Source organism: Amphiura filiformis, chromosome 4 (assembly GCF_039555335.1).
Source record: "Amphiura filiformis chromosome 4, Afil_fr2py, whole genome shotgun sequence".
NCBI classification, from domain to species: Eukaryota; Metazoa; Echinodermata; class Ophiuroidea; order Amphilepidida; family Amphiuridae; genus Amphiura; species Amphiura filiformis.
Genome location: NC_092631.1, coordinates 17,211,279 through 17,233,748, shown reverse-complemented (window position 1 = coordinate 17,233,748; position 22,470 = coordinate 17,211,279). Strand labels below are relative to the sequence as shown.

At 33.1% G+C, this 22,470-nt stretch overlaps 1 protein-coding gene across 1 annotated transcript; it reads right to left on the bottom strand.

Moving 5' to 3' along the window:
• Positions 1 to 113: 113 nt before the first annotated feature.
• LOC140150015 (uncharacterized) lies at positions 114 to 22,040 on the bottom strand. The gene is made up of 3 exons (XM_072172020.1): positions 21,861 to 22,040; positions 20,643 to 21,656; positions 114 to 194 (listed from the first exon to the last, which is right to left on the bottom strand). The coding sequence occupies exons 1-3, from the start codon at positions 22,038 to 22,040 to the stop codon at positions 114 to 116; spliced, it is 1,275 nt and encodes a 424-aa protein (XP_072028121.1).
• Positions 22,041 to 22,470: the final 430 nt, after the last annotated feature.

The following is a 22,470-nucleotide window of genomic DNA, read 5'->3' as shown; positions in this document are numbered from 1 at the left end:
TATTGTCAGCGCAGAATGTACAGCTTGATGTTCTTTTACAGTTAACTAATATGTATTGATCGTTGTATTTCCCAACATTAATCACTTAGCCAAAGGCAATTTTCTTACTCAGTTCATGTGACAAAACCGATAATCTTAGGAAGCATTTCCATCTGAGAAAATCTCTCAGGAGTGCTATTGGCCGTCAGAAATGTCTACAAAATGAAGAATGATGGAGATGTGCCAACTTACTGTCATGAGGGATTTGTAATCCGTTTGTTAAATCCTTTTACATAAATCTACATAATAGACGACTCTTAATGGTACGCCCTTTGCCTATGTAAGCCTTTTTTAATCATTAGTAGACATCATAATACAAAAGGAAAAGGTTCTATACCCCCAGGTGCAAGCAAAATAACAGGCATATTTCAGGAGAGAGCTTGGCTAAGCGTTTCTGTTGGAGAGCGCAAAAGATTATAATTCTACTATTCGTAAAGTAATGTTTTCCTTTCTGCTCACTCGTCGGTAAAATAGGTTCGATATATGAAAGAAATATTATTTTTAGGACAAAATATATAAAAGAATGATATTTTTTTCACCAATTTATTTGATTTCAGAGGAAAATATGATGTTAATAATAATTTGGAAATGATCAATGTTAGTGTATTGCTTTGTTGTGCAAAAATAAAAGTCTTGCGAAGTTGATTTCGTGAATGCTTTTTACATCAGAAACGTTTGGAACTTATATTGTGGACTTAAAATACTCACAAATCATGATAGAGGTCTTACTTAACAATCGGACATAAATACGCAGTCCGGCCTTCCCGAGTAGGCTAGCAGTAAATTGTAAATGAACCGGGCTGAAATTTGTTGCCATGCCAACCTTAAAAGCACGCAGTCGGAGCTAAATGTGTGATATTTCCGTATTATCCTTGTAAAATATTTGCAAATGCACCATTGTTTAATGTTGGGATACTGTAATATAGAAATGATGACGATTTTATCCAAATCAACATTGTAGTAGGGGAGCGGGGAAGAATGTTGGCCGATTAATGCTCTGGTCTGGTATGGCAACATCTATCGCCAGGGGTGTAGTCTCCGTCCTGTCAATATAAGCTGTCATGACTCAGTATGCTTTATTCCGCTGTATTACAAATATTGTTAAAATTGGTACTAATTTATGCAAAAAGCTAAAATGGTCAAATATGAGATTAATTTCGTTACGCAAATGTACACAGGTATCAGTTTTGGCCACCAAAGACTGTGGTACTTGGGCCTGTGCCCACTCTGCCCTATGGTAAATCTACCCATGGGCCTATGTGTACAAAATAATTTTGCAATGAGAAATAGTAAACTGAAGTGTGCAGTTTACGTGCAAAGAAATCTAATAATTTATTTGCAATATTTTCTTGATTTAGTTGTATTTTGATCAGATTGGTACATAATCATATTTGTAGCCTACTTTGAAGAGATATAAAATTCTATGATAAAAAGTGCCAGTATTTCTTAGACCAACCCAGAAGTTGCATGTTGCTGATCATCTTTAACGTTATATTAAGTAATAGATATGTGTACACTAAGTGCCACCATTTTTTCAAACAAAAGCACTGAAAACCAAAACTTGTCCATGTTAAAAGTAATATAGAGGGTACCAATACGTGCGAAGCGCTCGAAAATTTTGGATTTTGAAGAGGAAAACTTGTTTGGCCCCCCCCCCCCCTTTCCTAGCACCTAAAACTTTTTGGTCCCCCCTCTTTTAAGGTCCAAAACTTTTTGGCCCTCCTTTTACCACCCCCCCACCAAAGTATTTCTGAACACTCCCTAAAGCAGATTTAGCAGTGTGTGACATGGTGATCTGGGTGGGCTGTTTGTGTTACGCTAAGCGTCGAGTCAGGGAATTTAAATAGCAATTGAAAGGGAGAATGCTCTACCGTAACGATTCAATGTTACCTCTAAACAATAGGCGCTATATTGCAAGAGAGTCACAAACAGGTTTAATGTGATGATGTGGTTTTGTGTGTGTTACATGTATGGCGGCAATGCTTTGAATTACCCGTAGTCTGTGTAGTTGAGTCTTTCTGATGCCATGCAGCAGAGGGTTGCGAATATTTATCTTGGAGACTAAAACGGCATGCACCATCATTGTCTTGCATCTATTGTTTTGGTGGTTATGATAATACGTGTTTGCTATTATTAATTTAATCATACACGAATTACATTCAAGTAGTATTCTGACTTGAGTACGAGTTTAATTTACTTTGATAAAGTAAAATACCCTGGGAATGAAATAAAATGTTTCTTATATTTTTACGCCATTAACTTATTAATGTCTTTACTGTTGCCACTATTTGTGTAACTTCTTCAGCTGCCAAATTTGTCCCAGCTTGAAAGTTTTACCCTCCCATAAAAATACCATGAGCATATTGCATAATTATTGCTAAACATTCATGTATGTAGATAAATGAATTAGAGCGTAGGACCTATAATAGACCAAAATAATATAATATGTTTTACACGAAGTAATGTACTATGATGAATTACAATATACCCCGGGAATTCATTAGTCGATCAAATTCGTCATTGTACAATCTGATCGCTGGAATGATACGATTAGTTTCTGTCATTTAACCTAATTGTTCGAGGCTCATATGCGATCGTGGAATTAAACATCGTATTATGAAGCAACAATTATAAATCGTAATTGTGTCTAAAAAATTTAAATTGTTGCTTTAATTGGAACTCTACAACATGTGGTATGTGAATACATGTGAATACCAAGTTTAACCTATTTCAGCTGAATTTAGGTATGTATTATTAATTAAATAAACTCCTCATTTATTCTGCTGGAAAATGTTTATCCATTCATAAACTACCATAAAAACATGCTACTCGGAAAAAAAGTGACTCAATAAAATGTACAGGTTATTTTGTTCATTACTTAATAATTTGAAACATAGTTTAATAGATAGTAGTTGTATATAATTTGTAACATGCAGTGACAGCCACTTGCAAATGAAAGCCGAAATCCAATGGGTTAGATAATTACTATGGTTAGATAACGCCAAGATTCACATATTGTGTTTAGCCAACATGTGATTACTAGTGTTGAAATCGCAGACGATATCACGCAAACCAGTTAGGATGAATTCATTCTAGTGAAATAATTTAAGGCGTGGGTGAGGGGCGCTAGCGGTGTTTGCACTCAAATATTTAGGCGTATGGTTTCTATAAAGGAGATCCCAAAGGTTTGATATTAGGGGTGTCATTTCCGCCCCATTGCACGATTTTTCTCGAGAGAAGAAAAACGCCCGAAAACTTTTGATATATTATTGGCTTTATAACTCAGGAGCTTAACGCAGGTAAATACAAATGCGACTTTTTGCTTTCTTAACTCATTTCTATCAATGTATTAATAAAAAGAAGTACACTCTAGTGTGTTTTAGTTAAATTCAAGACAGGAAAAAAATATGCCTTCTGCCTTCCACTAGCCCACTAGTCTGCTCGAATTACCGCACGCTTGGAATACGATTCTACCCAAGTGTGGTTATTGTTGCTCTGCTCCTTCCATTTCTACAATGTTGAATGCCATTACGAGATGTGGGACACCAGGTGGCTTATTTAGCAGATGAAGTGTTCGTTTAATGTTCTAGAAAATGGGCATTGAAAACGATAAAAGTAGAAGACACTTCGAAAAATGACAGGTGTTTGCTAACATTTAAACGGGTATATAATACAAATACAAGGTGTCATCGTTTTGATACCAGACTCTTTAAATTAAGGTTAGTTTATGTGATATACAGTAAGCCAAAGAATTAAGGTACCAGTTGTGTTCACCCCTGTATATCCTAAGTAAAGACAAGTAATGTCAACATTAAAACAAGCAACCAATACCTGTACTCTTTAGCTCTTATTTGTTGAAATTGGTTGAGAATTAAAGAAACGGTAATCTAAAACCTAATGAAGAAACAAAATCAAAAGTTGAACTTTTGTGTTCTAATCAATGAAAGCAAACCGCTAGTTTTAATGTGCTAATCAATAGAAGTACGGTGCTAGTTCTTTTGTTCGCGAAAGCTTTGTCTACAAATCAAAAGGGCATCAAAAGCAAACTGCAACTGTTAAATTGGTATCTTCTTTGGCTTTTCGGATCGTCGTGTCTATTATTTCTTGAACTATTTCAACCAATAAGGTCTTCAATTCGAGCAAAAAGATGCAGCTATAATTGGCTGCTGGTACCAACAATTATGACAAACCTGTCTTTGTTTGGGATATACAGTCGGTGAACATAACTGGTACCTTAAATCTTTGGCTTAGGAACCAGAAACAAATTTGTTCGATCTTTGGATCGACCTTCGATGCTTGTAGTTAATGAACTATCAACTAATTAATCAGAATTAACGCCTAATTTATATCACTATGGTTACAAATTACTATTTTGTCACAGTTAAAACAATAGTAAATTAATTGATTTCATACTACAATTAGGATCGATCATGCATCGACGGTCGATCGAAATATCAAACTGTTTCTATTGCCTTACTGTATTCAAAGATATATTTTTACTTTTAAAAGAAGTGTTTCTGCTTAATGTTCTAGAAAACGAAATGTTTTACAACTACAAATACAACTATTTTGATATCAGAATATTTTAGTTAAGTTAGTTTAGGTGACGCTATGTTTAAAGACTTTTTTTTTTAAATGATTCGATATTGTTTTTTAAGGATAGACTACAATGCTGGCCAAAATGTGTTGAGACACTTATGGAAAACGTACACTATATTAAAGCCTTATTCCCGTACTTTGTAACGTGATGAAATGGGGGTTTCCTGGTGTCAAGCCTCAACGTGTCAATTCCTAACACCTCAATCCTCTCCCTTCCCCAGCAATCAATGTTGGGTGCCACTAGGCGCGCGTGACCAAAGAAATAGGATCCAACATTGACCGGGGGATGAGGGGGTTGGGGGCTTATTAACATAACAGTAGTCAAAAACGTCCAAACACTTAAGGCCAGCATTGTAGGTATTGTTGGTCGAAGCAACCAAAAAAAAATCGATTCTCATTATCAAAATCAAAACAATCGATTTTCATTATCAATATCAATATATTATTGAAAAAAAAACACTCATTCTACATATTATATACTTTGAAAACTTGCTTGATTTATTGTTGTTAATAATTTTTTACAAAAGTGTTATCGTGATATTTGAATTTTTTACATGCTCGCGAAATTATCAATGCAAATTTTGCCAAAACTCGCTACCATTCGCAAGATGCTGTGAGCTACCAAATTACATCAGTTTCAAATAAAGTATTTGCTAACCTTAACTAATACATATCTACAATCAAGTGCAAATTTCCCTGGGACACTTGTTCATATTTCGCGCCCTCTGTTCAATAAAACCGGTCATATGAAGTTCACCATGTGATATTTTATTTGTATAGTTTTCAACCTATTTCGAATCCTCCCTCCCCACCAACCAATGTTGGAGCAAAAATATAGGCCATTTAAAAAATGAGGCGTTTGGTATACAACATTGAATAAGGGGTGCGGGGAGGGTCATTGAACTATGAAAGTGTCCCAGCAAATTTGCACTTGATTGTATAGGGGATGCGAAAAAATAATCTATTAATATCAATAAAATCGCCATAACTCTCGAACGCGTTGCTCGATTTTCATAATTTTTTTCAGTGATGTCAAGATAATTTCATTATGCATTACATGATTAGCCAATTTTTTAAAAAATTTATTAAAATAAACATTTTTTGAATATCAAACCCTGCAATGCATGCATTTTTCAAAGAATATTTGACACATTGGTTGCTTATAATAGAGTGGACATATAAATTCTCCTTTGGAAGAATTTACAAACTTAATAAAAGCAAACCAAATAAGAAATTAAGAAAATATAGAAATAAATAGAACAGAATCATGATGTTTGTCTCATCATTGATCTTTCAAACTCATTACCCTATTTCAAATGCTATGTATTATCGGAATGCACGTTAAACTCTTTAATATAGGCCTTCAACTACCCATGACAGACACGCCAATTCAACGTAACAGTGCCATGCCAAAAAGTGTATATACAATTATATACAATTACACATTTTAAATGTGCTTATTATTGGTATTCAAAAATAAAAAAAGAGATAAAGAGCAGGATTTAAAAGGAAACATATCGGCGACAATGAGTTTCGAACCGTAGCCCTCATGATCACAAGGCAGTAAGCAAACCTCTACACCATGGTTGAGCTGTTCTTATTCATGCGAATTTATTTATAACAAGGATAACAAGAATTAATGACGCAATAACGGTCTACCAGAATAATATAACTTAAAAGTTAATATATATTTATTTAACATTATGGTAGACCGTGCTCATTTGGCTTAAATGGAGGAATAATTACCAATAAACATATCAAAGTTAGGAAGGTATGTATAATGTGACCGTGTATATTCAAAATATACGTTAGATAAATGCTGAATACGACCAAAACATGAGTTTTAATGAATGAATTCATTAGATCGAAGCTCAATAACACAATACAGTAGCATTGCAATGATAGGATTAAATACGTTGAAATCGAGTGCAATTGTCATCAGTCTCCCGGTGGCATATAGTTACTGGCCTTGCTTCTCGCCCCCGAGATCGCGAGTTCGAATCCATGTAATGCTATTTTTCTTTCTGTTTTATTCGTTTTGTCTTTCTTTCTTTCTTTCATTCTTTTTTCTTTCTTTTTTTTTTTTTCTTTCTTTCTTTCTTTCTTTCTTTCTTTCTTTCTTTCTTTCTTTCTTTCTTTCTTTCAAACAATTGTTTTGTTTTATGATTTTTTGTTATTTCAGTAGGTATTTTTAACCGATTGTACTCTACATTTCCAATATGATTTAATTTTGATTAGTTTTAAATTGTTTTAAAAGTGAATTTTGAGATAATGCGCTTATAATAGCAATCATGTGTCAAATATGCCTTAAATAATGCATATTTTACAGCGTTTTGATACCTAAAAATATTTAGTTTGACAAAAAGTGACAATTAAAGTAACCAAAACAATGCGCAATGTTATTTGTTTAAAATTAGTGAAAAAATCATGTCAATCGAGCAACGCGTTTGCGAGTTATGGTAATTTTACTGAAAGTAATAGATTATTTTTTTTTTTTTTCAATACAATCAAGTGCAAATTTCCCTGGGACACTTGTTCATATTTCGCGCCCTCTGTTCAATAAAACCGGTCATATGAAGTTCACCATGTGATATTTTATTTGTATAGTTTTCAACCTATTTCGAATCCCTCCCTCCCCCACCAAACAAAAAAAAAAAAAAAAATATAGGCCATTTAAAAAATGAGGCGTTTGGTATACAACATTGAATAAGGGGTGCGGGGAGGGTCATTGAACTATGAAAGTGTCCCAGCAAATTTGCACTTGATTGTATAGGGGATGCGAAAAATAATCTATTAATAATCAATAAAATCGCCATAACTCTCGAACGCGTTGCTCGATTTTCATAATTTTTCAGTGATGTCAAGATAATTTCATTATGCATTACATGATTAGCCAATTTTTTAAAATTTATTAAAATAAACATTTTTTGAATATCAAACCCTGCAATGCATGCATTTTTCAAAGAATATTTGACACATTGGTTGCTTATAATAGAGTGGACATATAAATTCTCCTTTGGAAGAATTTACAAACTTAATAAAAGCAAACCAAATAAGAAATTAAGAAAATATAGAAATAAATAGAACAGAATCATGATGTTTGTCTCATCATTGATCTTTCAAACTCATTACCCTATTTCAAATGCTATGTATTATCGGAATGCACGTTAAACTCTTTAATATAGGCCTTCAACTACCCATGACAGACACGCCAATTCAACGTAACAGTGCCATGCCAAAAAGTGTATATACAATTATATACAATTACACATTTTAAATGTGCTTATTATTGGTATTCAAAAATAAAAAAAAAGAGATAAAGAGCAGGATTTAAAAGGAAACATATCGGCGACAATGAGTTTCGAACCGTAGCCCTCATGATCACAAGGCAGTAAGCAAACCTCTACACCATGGTTGAGCTGTTCTTATTCATGCGAATTTATTTATAACAAGGATAACAAGAATTAATGACGCAATAACGGTCTACCAGAATAATATAACTTAAAAGTTAATATATATTTATTTAACATTATGGTAGACCGTGCTCATTTGGCTTAAATGGAGGAATAATTACCAATAAACATATTAAAGTTAGGACGGTATGTATAATGTGACCGTGTATATTCAAAATATACGTTAGATAAATGCTGAATACGACCAAAACATGAGTTTTAATGAATGAATTCATTAGATCGAAGCTCAATAACACAATACAGTAGCATTGCAATGATAGGATTAAATACGCTGAAATCGAGTGCAATTGTCATCAGTCTCCCGGTGGCATATAGTTACTGGCCTTGCTTCTCGCCCCGAGATCGCGAGTTCGAATCCATGTAATGCTATTTTTCTTTCTGTTTTATTCGTTTTGTCTTTCTTTCTTTCTTTCATTCTTTTTCTTTCTTTTTTTTTTTTTTTCTTTCTTTCTTTCTTTCTTTCTTTCTTTCTTTCTTTCTTTCTTTCTTTCTTTCAAACAATTGTTTTGTTTTATGATTTTTGTTATTTCAGTAGGTATTTTTAACCGATTGTACTCTACATTTCCAATATGATTTAATTTTGATTAGTTTTAAATTGTTTTAAAAGTGAATTTTGAGATAATGCGCTTATAATAGCAATCATGTGTCAAATATGCCTTAAATAATGCATATTTTACAGCGTTTTGATACCTAAAAATATTTAGTTTGACAAAAGTGACAATTAAAGTAACCAAAACAATGCGCAATGTTATTTGTTTAAAATTAGTGAAAAATCATGTCAATCGAGCAACGCGTTTGCGAGTTATGGTAATTTTACTGAAAGTAATAGATTATTTTTGTCTTCTTCAATACAATCAAGTGCAAATTTCCCTGGGACACTTGTTCATATTTCGCGGCCTCTGTTCAATAAAATAGGTCATATGAAGTTCACTATGTGATATTTTATTTGTATAGTTTTCAACCTATTTCGAATCCCTCCTCCCCACCAACCAATGTTGGAGCAAAAATATAGGCCATTTAAAAAATGAGGCGTTTGGTATACAACATTGAATAAGGGGTGCGGGGAGGTCATTGAACTATGAAAGTGTCCCAGCAAATTTGCACTTGATTGTATAGGGATGCGAAAAATAATCTATTAATAATCAATAAAATCGCCATAACTCTCGAACGCGTTGCTCGATTTTCATAATTTTTCAGTGATGTCAAGATAATTTCATTATGCATTACATGATTAGCCAATTTTTTTAAAATTTATTAAAATAAACATTTTTTTGAATATCAAACCCTGCAATGCATGCATTTTTCAAAGAATATTTGACACATTGGTTGCTTATAATAGAGTGGACATATAAATTCTCCTTTGGAAGAATTTACAAACTTAATAAAAGCAAACCAAATAAGAAATTAAGAAAATATAGAAATAAATAGAACAGAATCATGATGTTTGTCTCATCATTGATCTTTCAAACTCATTACCCTATTTCAAATGCTATGTATTATCGGAATGCACGTTAAACTCTTTAATATAGGCCTTCAACTACCCATGACAGACACGCCAATTCAACGTAACAGTGCCATGCCAAAAGTGTATATACAATTATATACAATTACAAATTTTAAATGTGCTTATTATTGGTATTCAAAAAATAAAAAAAGAGATAAAGAGCAGGATTTAAAAGGAAACATATCGGCGACAATGAGTTTCGAACCGTAGCCCTCATGATCACAAGGCAGTAAGCAAACCTCTACACCATGGTTGAGCTGTTCTTATTCATGCGAATTTATTTATAACAAGGATAACAAGAATTAATGACGCAATAACGGTCTACCAGAATAATATAACTTAAAAGTTAATATATATTTATTTAACATTATGGTAGACCGTGCTCATTTGGCTTAAATGGAGGAATAATTACCAATAAACATATCAAAGTTAGGAAGGTATGTATAATGTGACCGTGTATATTCAAAATATACGTTAGATAAATGCTGAATACGACCAAAACATGAGTTTTAATGAATGAATTCATTAGATCGAAGCTCAATAACACAATACAGTAGCATTGCAATGATAGGATTAAATACGTTGAAATCGAGTGCAATTGTCATCAGTCTCCCGGTGGCATATAGTTACTGGCCTTGCTTCTCGCTCCCGAGATCGCGAGTTCGAATCCATGTAATGCTATTTTTCTTTCTGTTTTATTCGTTTGTCTTTCTTTCTTTCTTTCATTCTTTTTTCTTTTTTTTTTTTTTTTTTCTTTCTTTCTTTCTTTCTTTCTTTCTTTCTTTCTTTCTTTCTTTCTTTCTTTCTTTCAAACAATTGTTTTGTTTTATGATTTTTTTGTTATTTCAGTAGGTATTTTTAACCGATTGTACTCTACATTTCCAATATGATTTAATTTTGATTAGTTTTAAATTGTTTTAAAAGTGAATTTTGAGATAATGCGCTTATAATAGCAATCATGTGTCAAATATGCCTTAAATAATGCATATTTTACAGCGTTTTGATACCTAAAAATATTTAGTTTGACAAAAGTGACAATTAAAGTAACCAAAACAATGCGCAATGTTATTTGTTTAATTATTAGTGAAAAATCATGTCAATCGAGCAACGCGTTTGCGAGTTATGGTAATTTTACTGAAAGTAATAGATTATTTTTGTCTTCTTCAATACAATCAAGTGCAAATTTCCTGGGACACTTGTTCATATTTCGCGCCCTCTGTTCAATAAAACCGGTCATATGAAGTTCACCATGTGATATTTTATTTGTATAGTTTTCAACCTATTTCGAATCCCCTCCCTCCCCCACCAACCAATGTTGGAGCAAAAATATAGGCCATTTAAAAAATGAGGCGTTTGGTATACAACATTGAATAAGGGGTGCGGGGAGGGTCATTGAACTATGAAAGTGTCCCAGCAAATTTGCACTTGATTGTATAGGAAATGCGAAAAAAATAATCTATTAATAATCAATAAAATCGCCATAACTCTCGAACGCGTTGCTCGATTTTCATAATTTTTCAGTGATGTCAAGATAATTTCATTATGCATTACATGATTAGCCAATTTTTTAAAAATTTATTAAAATAAACATTTTTTTGAATATCAAACCCTGCAATGCATGCATTTTTCAAAGAATATTTGACACATTGGTTGCTTATAATAGAGTGGACATATAAATTCTCCTTTGGAAGAATTTACAAACTTAATAAAAGCAAACCAAATAAGAAATTAAGAAAATATAGAAATAAATAGAACAGAATCATGATGTTTGTCTCATCATTGATCTTTCAAACTCATTACCCTATTTCAAATGCTATGTATTATCGGAATGCACGTTAAACTCTTTAATATAGGCCTTCAACTACCCATGACAGACACGCCAATTCAACGTAACAGTGCCATGCCAAAAAGTGTATATACAATTATATACAATTACACATTTTAAATGTGCTTATTATTGGTATTCAAAAATAAAAAAAGAGATAAAGAGCAGGATTTAAAAGGAAACATATCGGCGACAATGAGTTTCGAACCGTAGCCCTCATGATCACAAGGCAGTAAGCAAACCTCTACACCATGGTTGAGCTGTTCTTATTCATGCGAATTTATTTATAACAAGGATAACAAGAATTAATGACGCAATAACGGTCTACCAGAATAATATAACTTAAAAGTTAATATATATTTATTTAACATTATGGTAGACCGTGCTCATTTGGCTTAAATGGAGGAATAATTACCAATAAACATATCAAAGTTAGGAAGGTATGTATAATGTGACCGTGTATATTCAAAATATACGTTAGATAAATGCTGAATACGACCAAAACATGAGTTTTAATGAATGAATTCATTAGATCGAAGCTCAATAACACAATACAGTAGCATTGCAATGATAGGATTAAATACGTTGAAATCGAGTGCAATTGTCATCAGTCTCCCGGTGGCATATAGTTACTGGCCTTGCTTCTCGCCCCGAGATCGCGAGTTCGAATCCATGTAATGCTATTTTTCTTTCTGTTTTATTCGTTTTGTCTTTCTTTCTTTCTTTCTTTCATTCTTTTTTCTTTCTTTTTTTTTTTTTTTCTTTCTTTCTTTCTTTCTTTCTTTCTTTCTTTCTTTCTTTCTTTCTTTCTTTCTTTCAAACAATTGTTTTGTTTTATGATTTTTTGTTATTTCAGTAGGTATTTTTAACCGATTGTACTCTACATTTCCAATATGATTTAATTTTGATTAGTTTTAAATTGTTTTAAAAGTGAATTTTGAGATAATGCGCTTATAATAGCAATCATGTGTCAAATATGCCTTAAATAATGCATATTTTACAGCGTTTTGATACCTAAAAATATTTAGTTTGACAAAAGTGACAATTAAAGTAACCAAAACAATGCGCAATGTTATTTGTTTAAAATTAGTGAAAAATCATGTCAATCGAGCAACGCGTTTGCGAGTTATGGTAATTTTACTGAAAGTAATAGATTATTTTTGTCTTCTTCAATACAATCAAGTGCAAATTTCCCTGGGCCACTTGTTCATATTTCGCGCCCTCTGTTCAATAAAACCGGTCATATGAAGTTCACCATGTGATATTTTATTTGTATAGTTTTCAACCTATTTCGAATCCTCCCTCCCCACCAACCAATGTTGGAGCAAAAATATAGGCCATTTAAAAAATGAGGCGTTTGGTATACAACATTGAATAAGGGGTGCGGGGAGGGTCATTGAACTATGAAAGTGTCCCAGCAAATTTGCACTTGATTGTATAGGAAAATGCGAAAAAATAATCTATTAATAATCAATAAAATCGCCATAACTCTCGAACGCGTTGCTCGATTTTCATAATTTTTCAGTGATGTCAAGATAATTTCATTATGCATTACATGATTAGCCAATTTTTTAAAATTTATTAAAATAAACATTTTTTTGAATATCAAACCCTGCAATGCATGCATTTTTCAAAGAATATTTGACACATTGGTTGCTTATAATAGAGTGGACATATAAATTCTCCTTTGGAAGAATTTACAAACTTAATAAAAGCAAACCAAATAAGAAATTAAGAAAATATAGAAATAAATAGAACAGAATCATGATGTTTGTCTCATCATTGATCTTTCAAACTCATTACCCTATTTCAAATGCTATGTATTATCGGAATGCACGTTAAACTCTTTAATATAGGCCTTCAACTACCCATGACAGACACGCCAATTCAACGTAACAGTGCCATGCCAAAAAGTGTATATACAATTATATACAATTACACATTTTAAATGTGCTTATTATTGGTATTCAAAAATAAAAAAAAGAGATAAAGAGCAGGATTTAAAAGGAAACATATCGGCGACAATGAGTTTCGAACCGTAGCCCTCATGATCACAAGGCAGTAAGCAAACCTCTACACCATGGTTGAGCTGTTCTTATTCATGCGAATTTATTTATAACAAGGATAACAAGAATTAATGACGCAATAACGGTCTACCAGAATAATATAACTTAAAAGTTAATATATATTTATTTAACATTATGGTAGACCGTGCTCATTTGGCTTAAATGGAGGAATAATTACCAATAAACATATCAAAGTTAGGAAGGTATGTATAATGTGACCGTGTATATTCAAAATATACGTTAGATAAATGCTGAATACGACCAAAACATGAGTTTTAATGAATGAATTCATTAGATCGAAGCTCAATAACACAATACAGTAGCATTGCAATGATAGGATTAAATACGCTGAAATCGAGTGCAATTGTCATCAGTCTCCCGGTGGCATATAGTTACTGGCCTTGCTTCTCGCCCCGAGATCGCGAGTTCGAATCCATGTAATGCTATTTTTCTTTCTGTTTTATTCGTTTTGTCTTTCTTTCTTTCTTTCATTCTTTTTTTTTCTTTTTTTTTTTTTTTTCTTTCTTTCTTTCTTTCTTTCTTTCTTTCTTTCTTTCTTTCTTTCTTTCTTTCAAACAATTGTTTTGTTTTATGATTTTTTTTTTATTTCAGTAGGTATTTTTAACCGATTGTACTCTACATTTCCAATATGATTTAATTTTGTTTAGTTTTAAATTGTTTTAAAAGTGAATTTTGAGATAATGCGCTTATAATAGCAATCATGTGTCAAATATGCCTTAAATAATGCATATTTTACAGCGTTTTGATACCTAAAAATATTTAGTTTGACAAAAAGTGACAATTAAAGTAACCAAAACAATGCGCAATGTTATTTGTTTAAAATTAGTGAAAAAATCATGTCAATCGAGCAACGCGTTTGCGAGTTATGGTAATTTTACTGAAAGTAATAGATTATTTTTGTCTTCTTCAATACAATCAAGTGCAAATTTCCTGGGACACTTGTTCATATTTCGCGCCCTCTGTTCAATAAAACCGGTCATATGAAGTTCACCATGTGATATTTTATTTGTATAGTTTTCAACCTATTTCGAATCCCTCCTCCCCACCAACCAATGTTGGAGCAAAAATATAGGCCATTTAAAAAATGAGGCGTTTGGTATACAACATTGAATAAGGGGTGCGGGGAGGTCATTGAACTATGAAAGTGTCCCAGCAAATTTGCACTTGATTGTATAGGGGATGCGAAAAATAATCTATTAATAATCAATAAAATCGCCATAACTCTCGAACGCGTTGCTCGATTTTCATAATTTTTCAGTGATGTCAAGATAATTTCATTATGCATTACATGATTAGCCAATTTTTTAAAATTTATTAAAATAAACATTTTTTGAATATCAAACCCTGCAATGCATGCATTTTTCAAAGAATATTTGACACATTGGTTGCTTATAATAGAGTGGACATATAAATTCTCCTTTGGAAGAATTTACAAACTTAATAAAAGCAAACCAAATAAGAAATTAAGAAAATATAGAAATAAATAGAACAGAATCATGATGTTTGTCTCATCATTGATCTTTCAAACTCATTACCCTATTTCAAATGCTATGTATTATCGGAATGCACGTTAAACTCTTTAATATAGGCCTTCAACTACCCATGACAGACACGCCAATTCAACGTAACAGTGCCATGCCAAAAAGTGTATATACAATTATATACAATTACACATTTTAAATGTGCTTATTATTGGTATTCAAAAATAAAAAAAGAGATAAAGAGCAGGATTTAAAAGGAAACATATCGGCGACAATGAGTTTCGAACCGTAGCCCTCATGATCACAAGGCAGTAAGCAAACCTCTACACCATGGTTGAGCTGTTCTTATTCATGCGAATTTATTTATAACAAGGATAACAAGAATTAATGACGCAATAACGGTCTACCAGAATAATATAACTTAAAAGTTAATATATATTTATTTAACATTATGGTAGACCGTGCTCATTTGGCTTAAATGGAGGAATAATTACCAATAAACATATCAAAGTTAGGAAGGTATGTATAATGTGACCGTGTATATTCAAAATATACGTTAGATAAATGCTGAATACGACCAAAACATGAGTTTTAATGAATGAATTCATTAGATCGAAGCTCAATAACACAATACAGTAGCATTGCAATGATAGGATTAAATACGTTGAAATCGAGTGCAATTGTCATCAGTCTCCCGGTGGCATATAGTTACTGGCCTTGCTTCTCGCCCCCGAGATCGCGAGTTCGAATCCATGTAATGCTATTTTTCTTTCTGTTTTATTCGTTTTGTCTTTCTTTCTTTCTTTCATTCTTTTTCTTTCTTTTTTCTTTTTTTTTCTTTCTTTCTTTCTTTCTTTCTTTCTTTCTTTCTTTCTTTCTTTCTTTCTTTCAAACAATTGTTTTGTTTTATGATTTTTTGTTATTTCAGTAGGTATTTTTAACCGATTGTACTCTACATTTCCAATATGATTTAATTTTGATTAGTTTTAAATTGTTTTAAAAGTGAATTTTGAGATAATGCGCTTATAATAGCAATCATGTGTCAAATATGCCTTAAATAATGCATATTTTACAGCGTTTTGATACCTAAAAATATTTAGTTTGACAAAAAGTGACAATTAAAGTAACCAAAACAATGCGCAATGTTATTTGTTTAAAATTAGTGAAAAAATCATGTCAATCGAGCAACGCGTTTGCGAGTTATGGTAATTTTACTGAAAGTAATAGATTATTTTTTTTTTTTTTTTATACAATCAAGTGCAAATTTCCCTGGGACACTTGTTCATATTTCGCGCCCTCTGTTCAATAAAACCGGTCATATGAAGTTCACCATGTGATATTTTATTTGTATAGTTTTCAACCTATTTCGAATCCTCCTCCCCACCAACCAATGTTGGAGCAAAAATATAGGCCATTTAAAAAATGAGGCGTTTGGTATACAACATTGAATAAGGGGTGTGGGAGGGTCATTGAACTATGAAAGTGTCCCCGCAAATTCGCACTTGATTGTATAGGGGCTGCGCAAAAATAATCTATTAATAATCAATAAAATCGCCATAACTCTCGAACGCGTTGCTCGATTTTCATACTTTTTTCAGTGATGTCAAGATAATTTCATTATGCATTACATGATTAGCCAATTTTTTAAAATTTATTAAAATAAACATTTTTTTGAATATCAAACCCTGCAATGCATGCATTTTTCAAAGAATATTTGACACATTGGTTGCTTATAATAGAGTGGACATATAAATTCTCCTTTGGAAGAATTTACAAACTTAATAAAAGCAAACCAAATAAGAAATTAAGAAAATATAGAAATAAATAGAACAGAATCATGATGTTTGTCTCATCATTGATCTTTCAAACTCATTACCCTATTTCAAATGCTATGTATTATCGGAATGCACGTTAAACTCTTTAATATAGGCCTTCAACTACCCATGACAGACACGCCAATTCAACGTAACAGTGCCATGCCAAAAAGTGTATATACAATTATATACAATTACACATTTTAAATGTGCTTATTATTGGTATTCAAAAATAAAAAAAGAGATAAAGAGCAGGATTTAAAAGGAAACATATCGGCGACAATGAGTTTCGAACCGTAGCCCTCATGATCACAAGGCAGTAAGCAAACCTCTACACCATGGTTGAGCTGTTCTTATTCATGCGAATTTATTTATAACAAGGATAACAAGAATTAATGACGCAATAACGGTCTACCAGAATAATATAACTTAAAAGTTAATATATATTTATTTAACATTATGGTAGACCGTGCTCATTTGGCTTAAATGGAGGAATAATTACCAATAAACATATCAAAGTTAGGAAGGTATGTATAATGTGACCGTGTATATTCAAAATATACGTTAGATAAATGCTGAATACGACCAAAACATGAGTTTTAATGAATGAATTCATTAGATCGAAGCTCAATAACACAATACAGTAGCATTGCAATGATAGGATTAAATACGTTGAAATCGAGTGCAATTGTCATCAGTCTCCCGGTGGCATATAGTTACTGGCCTTGCTTCTCGCCCCCGAGATCGCGAGTTCGAATCCATGTAATGCTATTTTTCTTTCTGTTTTATTCGTTTTGTCTTTCTTTCTTTCTTTCATTCTTTTTTTTTCTTTCTTTTTTCTTTTTATTTTTTTCTTTTTGTTGTTTATTTTTTTTTTTTTTTTTCTATGTTCTAAAGAGAAACAATTGTTTTGTTTTATGATTTTTTTTTTGTTATTTCAGTAGGTATTTTTAACCGATTGTACTCTACATTTCCAATATGATTTAATTTTGATTAGTTTTAAATTGTTTTAAAAGTGAATTTTGAGATAATGCGCTTATAATAGCAATCATGTGTCAAATATGCCTTAAATAATGCATATTTTACAGCGTTTTGATACCTAAAAATATTTAGTTTGACAAAAAGTGACAATTAAAGTAACCAAAACAATGCGCAATGTTATTTGTTTAAAATTAGTGAAAAAATCATGTCAATCGAGCAACGCGTTTGCGAGTTATGGTAATTTTACTGAAAGTAATAGATTATTTTTTTTTTTTTTTTTTACAATAAAGTGCAAATTTCCCTGGGACACTTGTTCATATTTCGCGCCCTCTGTTCAATAAAACCGGTCATATGAAGTTCACCATGTGATATTTTATTTGTATAGTTTTCAACCTATTTCGAATCCCCTCCCTCCCCCACCAACCAATGTTGGAGCAAAAATATAGGCCATTTAAAAATGAGGCGTTTGGTATACAACATTGAATAAGGGGTGCGGGGAGGGTCATTGAACTATGAAAGTGTCCCAGCAAATTTGCACTTGATTGTATAGGGATGCGAAAAATAATCTATTAATAATCAATAAAATCGCCATAACTCTCGAACGCGTTGCTCGATTTTCATAATTTTTTCAGTGATGTCAAGATAATTTCATTATGCATTACATGATTAGCCAATTTTTTTAAAATTTATTAAAATAAACATTTTTTTGAATATCAAACCCTGCAATGCATGCATTTTTCAAAGAATATTTGACACATTGGTTGCTTATAATAGAGTGGACATATAAATTCTCCTTTGGAAGAATTTACAAACTTAATAAAAGCAAACCAAATAAGAAATTAAGAAAATATAGAAATAAATAGAACAGAATCATGATGTTTGTCTCATCATTGATCTTTCAAACTCATTACCCTATTTCAAATGCTATGTATTATCGGAATGCACGTTAAACTCTTTAATATAGGCCTTCAACTACCCATGACAGACACGCCAATTCAACGTAACAGTGCCATGCCAAAAAGTGTATATACAATTATATACAATTACACATTTTAAATGTGCTTATTATTGGTATTCAAAAATAAAAAAAAGAGATAAAGAGCAGGATTTAAAAGGAAACATATCGGCGACAATGAGTTTCGAACCGTAGCCCTCATGATCACAAGGCAGTAAGCAAACCTCTACACCATGGTTGAGCTGTTCTTATTCATGCGAATTTATTTATAACAAGGATAACAAGAATTAATGACGCAATAACGGTCTACCAGAATAATATAACTTAAAAGTTAATATATATTTATTTAACATTATGGTAGACCGTGCTCATTTGGCTTAAATGGAGGAATAATTACCAATAAACATATCAAAGTTAGGAAGGTATGTATAATGTGACCGTGTATATTCAAAATATACGTTAGATAAATGCTGAATACGACCAAAACATGAGTTTTAATGAATGAATTCATTAGATCGAAGCTCAATAACACAATACAGTAGCATTGCAATGATAGGATTAAATACGTTGAAATCGAGTGCAATTGTCATCAGTCTCCCGGTGGCATATAGTTACTGGCCTTGCTTCTCGCCCCGAGATCGCGAGTTCGAATCCATGTAATGCTATTTTTCTTTCTGTTTTATTCGTTTTGTCTTTCTTTCTTTCTTTCTTTCTCTTTTTTCTTTTTTTTTTTCTTTTTTTCTTTCTTTCTTTCTTTCTTTCTTTCTTTCTTTCTTTCTTTCTTTCTTTCTTTCTTTCAAACAATTGTTTTGTTTTATGATTTTTTGTTATTTCAGTAGGTATTTTTAACCGATTGTACTCTACATTTCCAATATGATTTAATTTTGATTAGTTTTAAATTGTTTTAAAAGTGAATTTTGAGATAATGCGCTTATAATAGCAATCATGTGTCAAATATGCCTTAAATAATGCATATTTTACAGCGTTTTGATACCTAAAAATATTTAGTTTGACAAAAAGTGACAATTAAAGTAACCAAAACAATGCGCAATGTTATTTGTTTAAAATTAGTGAAAAAATCATGTCAATCGAGCAACGCGTTTGCGAGTTATGGTAATTTTACTGAAAGTAATAGATTATTTTTTTTTTTTTTCAATACAATCAAGTGCAAATTTCCCTGGGACACTTGTTCATATTTCGCGCCCTCTGTTCAATAAAACCGGTCATATGAAGTTCACCATGTGATATTTTATTTGTATAGTTTTCAACCTATTTCGAATCCTCCTCCCCACCAACCAATGTTGGAGCAAAAATATAGGCCATTTAAAAAATGAGGCGTTTGGTATACAACATTGAATAAGGGGTGCGGGGAGGGTCATTGAACTATGAAAGTGTCCCAGCAAATTTGCACTTGATTGTAGGTTTAAGTGCACCAAATTGGATATTGAAACACATTCATACAATCGCTCGTGAATCGCTTGAACACTTTGTGAACTGGCCAACACCCCTATTACAGTATTTAACAATTGGTATTTAATAATATTCGAACATATAGTTAATGGATTAAAAAAAAGAGCTAATAATATTTAATATTGGTGTAAATTTTAACCGATTCACACAAGCAAATTGATTTCACACTTACGTGTAATTTTCGTGACTTCTTCAGCACTCTGACGGATTGCTGGTACTAGACGTGGTAGCGCGAATCGGATCACGTGACCTGGGTATTGATCCCAAGTCACTAGACCCGATCAGCTTCTTTTAGGCGCGGGGGGGGGTGCCGACCCAAGTCTTTGTTGAGATCTGGATTGGTGGGGTGTGAAAGGAGGTGATGGCATTCTCCTCAAAGTTCTCCATAAATAGGTTGGCGATTATGGGACTCACCGGTGAACCCATCGCGGCTCCCTCCCGTTGAATGTAGTACTTGCCGTCGTAGATAAAATACGTGGTCTTGAGGCAAGTGCTAAGTAAGTCAGTGACTTGTTGTGGGTTGAGGTCAGTCCTGGAATCCAAAGTGTCATCAGCTGTGAGCAGATCTTTCACGATAACCAACCTTTCTTCCACTGGCACACTGGTGAATAAGGCTGTTACGTCGTATGACACAAGACATTCGCTAGGACTAAGTTTGAACTGAGACAGTTTGTTAACAAGTTCTTCACTGTTCTTTAAATGAGTACTGGACTTGCCGACAAGCGGAGACAAGATGTTGGCTATGTATTTGGCAGTGTTGTAGGTGATAGACCCTCTACTTGCAACGATCGGTCTCAGAGGGCAGGCTGGCTTATGCACCTTCGGGAGGCCGTAGAACTTGGGCACCACTGCAGTAGTGGGATACAGCTGTTTGTAACATTTAAAGTCAATAGCCTCCTCTTCTTTAAGAGCTTTCAGTTGATCCACTAATTGAGTCTTATATTTAGTAGTGGGTTCCTTTTTTATGTTCTCATAAGTGTTCCCATCGCTTAAAAGTTCACTTGCTTTTTCTTTATACGTAGCAGTATTGAGCACAACCGTAGATCTGCCTTTATCGGCAGGAAGGATGGTTATATTCCTATCCGATTTCAGGTCCCGTAGCGCGGATCTCTCCTCCTTCGTGATGTTACTTTCAGGTACTTTCGCGTGATCTAAAATGTCAATACAATCCAACCTGAGGCGAGCAGCTTCATCCGTATTGTGTCCAATAGCTTTCGTGGCAGTCTCGATACCGGTGATGAATTCGACAACCGGGATCTGCGTCGGACTAACAGCGAAATTCAGTCCCTTTTTCAGAACTGACGACTCAGCACTGGTCAAAACTTTGTCACACTTGTTCACAACCCATCTATCTGTCACATTCTTACTGTCCTGCTCCGTAACACCGACGATGGACCGTTGTTTGTTGTTGTTTTGAACATTTTTATCCTTCGAAGACACGCGGTTGAACTTGTTTTATACTTGACGTGACCTGCATTTGTCGAACTCTGCGGTGTACGCATGCGCAACCCAGTTCTTCACTTCTGTATACACATCGATCGATAAAGCATCGAACAGCTGTTCATCGGTGTCCGAAATTGGTTGTTTTACCGAGTTCAAGGTAGCATAAATCTGCCTAATGCGTTCACTCACTAATTGATGTTGAGCTCGTTCCAAAATCCTTTCCGCCGTAATTCCTTTGACAGAAGATTTCAATTTTAGACTGTTCGGGGTTCCTTGATGTTTACAATGGAGTGTAAAGTGTAGATGATTACGGAACCTCGCCGATTTTCTCTCAAGAAATTCCAAACGTCTCGTTAGTTTTGTTGCCATCCGGCCATGTTCTCTTTCGAGACGGGCGTGCAGGTTTAACTGCTGTGGCGTAGACATAATATTGGTGTAAATTTTAACCGATTCACACAAGCAAATTGATTTCACACTTACGTGTAATTTTCGTGACTTATCCAAGCTCACTTCTTCAGCACTCTGATGGATTGCTGGTAGGCATACTAGACGTGGTAGCGCGAATCGGATCACGTGACCTGGGTATTGATCCCAAGTCACTAGACCCGATCAGCTAATAATATTGTTGTTTAAAAAGGACATTTTAAGTAAAGAATATACAGACTGATACGGTATACTCTTAAAAAGCGTAAAGAAAGGAATTAAAATTAATAGGGAACATTATATTTTACAAATTCATCAATACATTCGTGATTAAAACAAAAACATAGGCCAAGCATTATTTGACGTACTGTCAAAC

What these genes read in the sequence shown, in the direction of transcription:
- LOC140150015 (XM_072172020.1), bottom strand. Translation starts at nt 22,040, where the DNA reads ATGGCAACAAAACTAACGAGACGTTTGGAATTTCTTGAGAGAAAATCG. An exon ending in AACGAGCTCAACATCAATTA is followed by an intron (nt 21,657 to 21,860) that starts GTGAGTGAACGC and finishes GTGTCTTCGAAG; the next exon opens with GATAAAAATGTTCAAAACAA. An exon ending in GAGCCGCGATGGGTTCACCG is followed by an intron (nt 195 to 20,642) that starts GTGAGTCCCATA and finishes TTCATTTTGTAG; the next exon opens with ACATTTCTGACGGCCAATAG.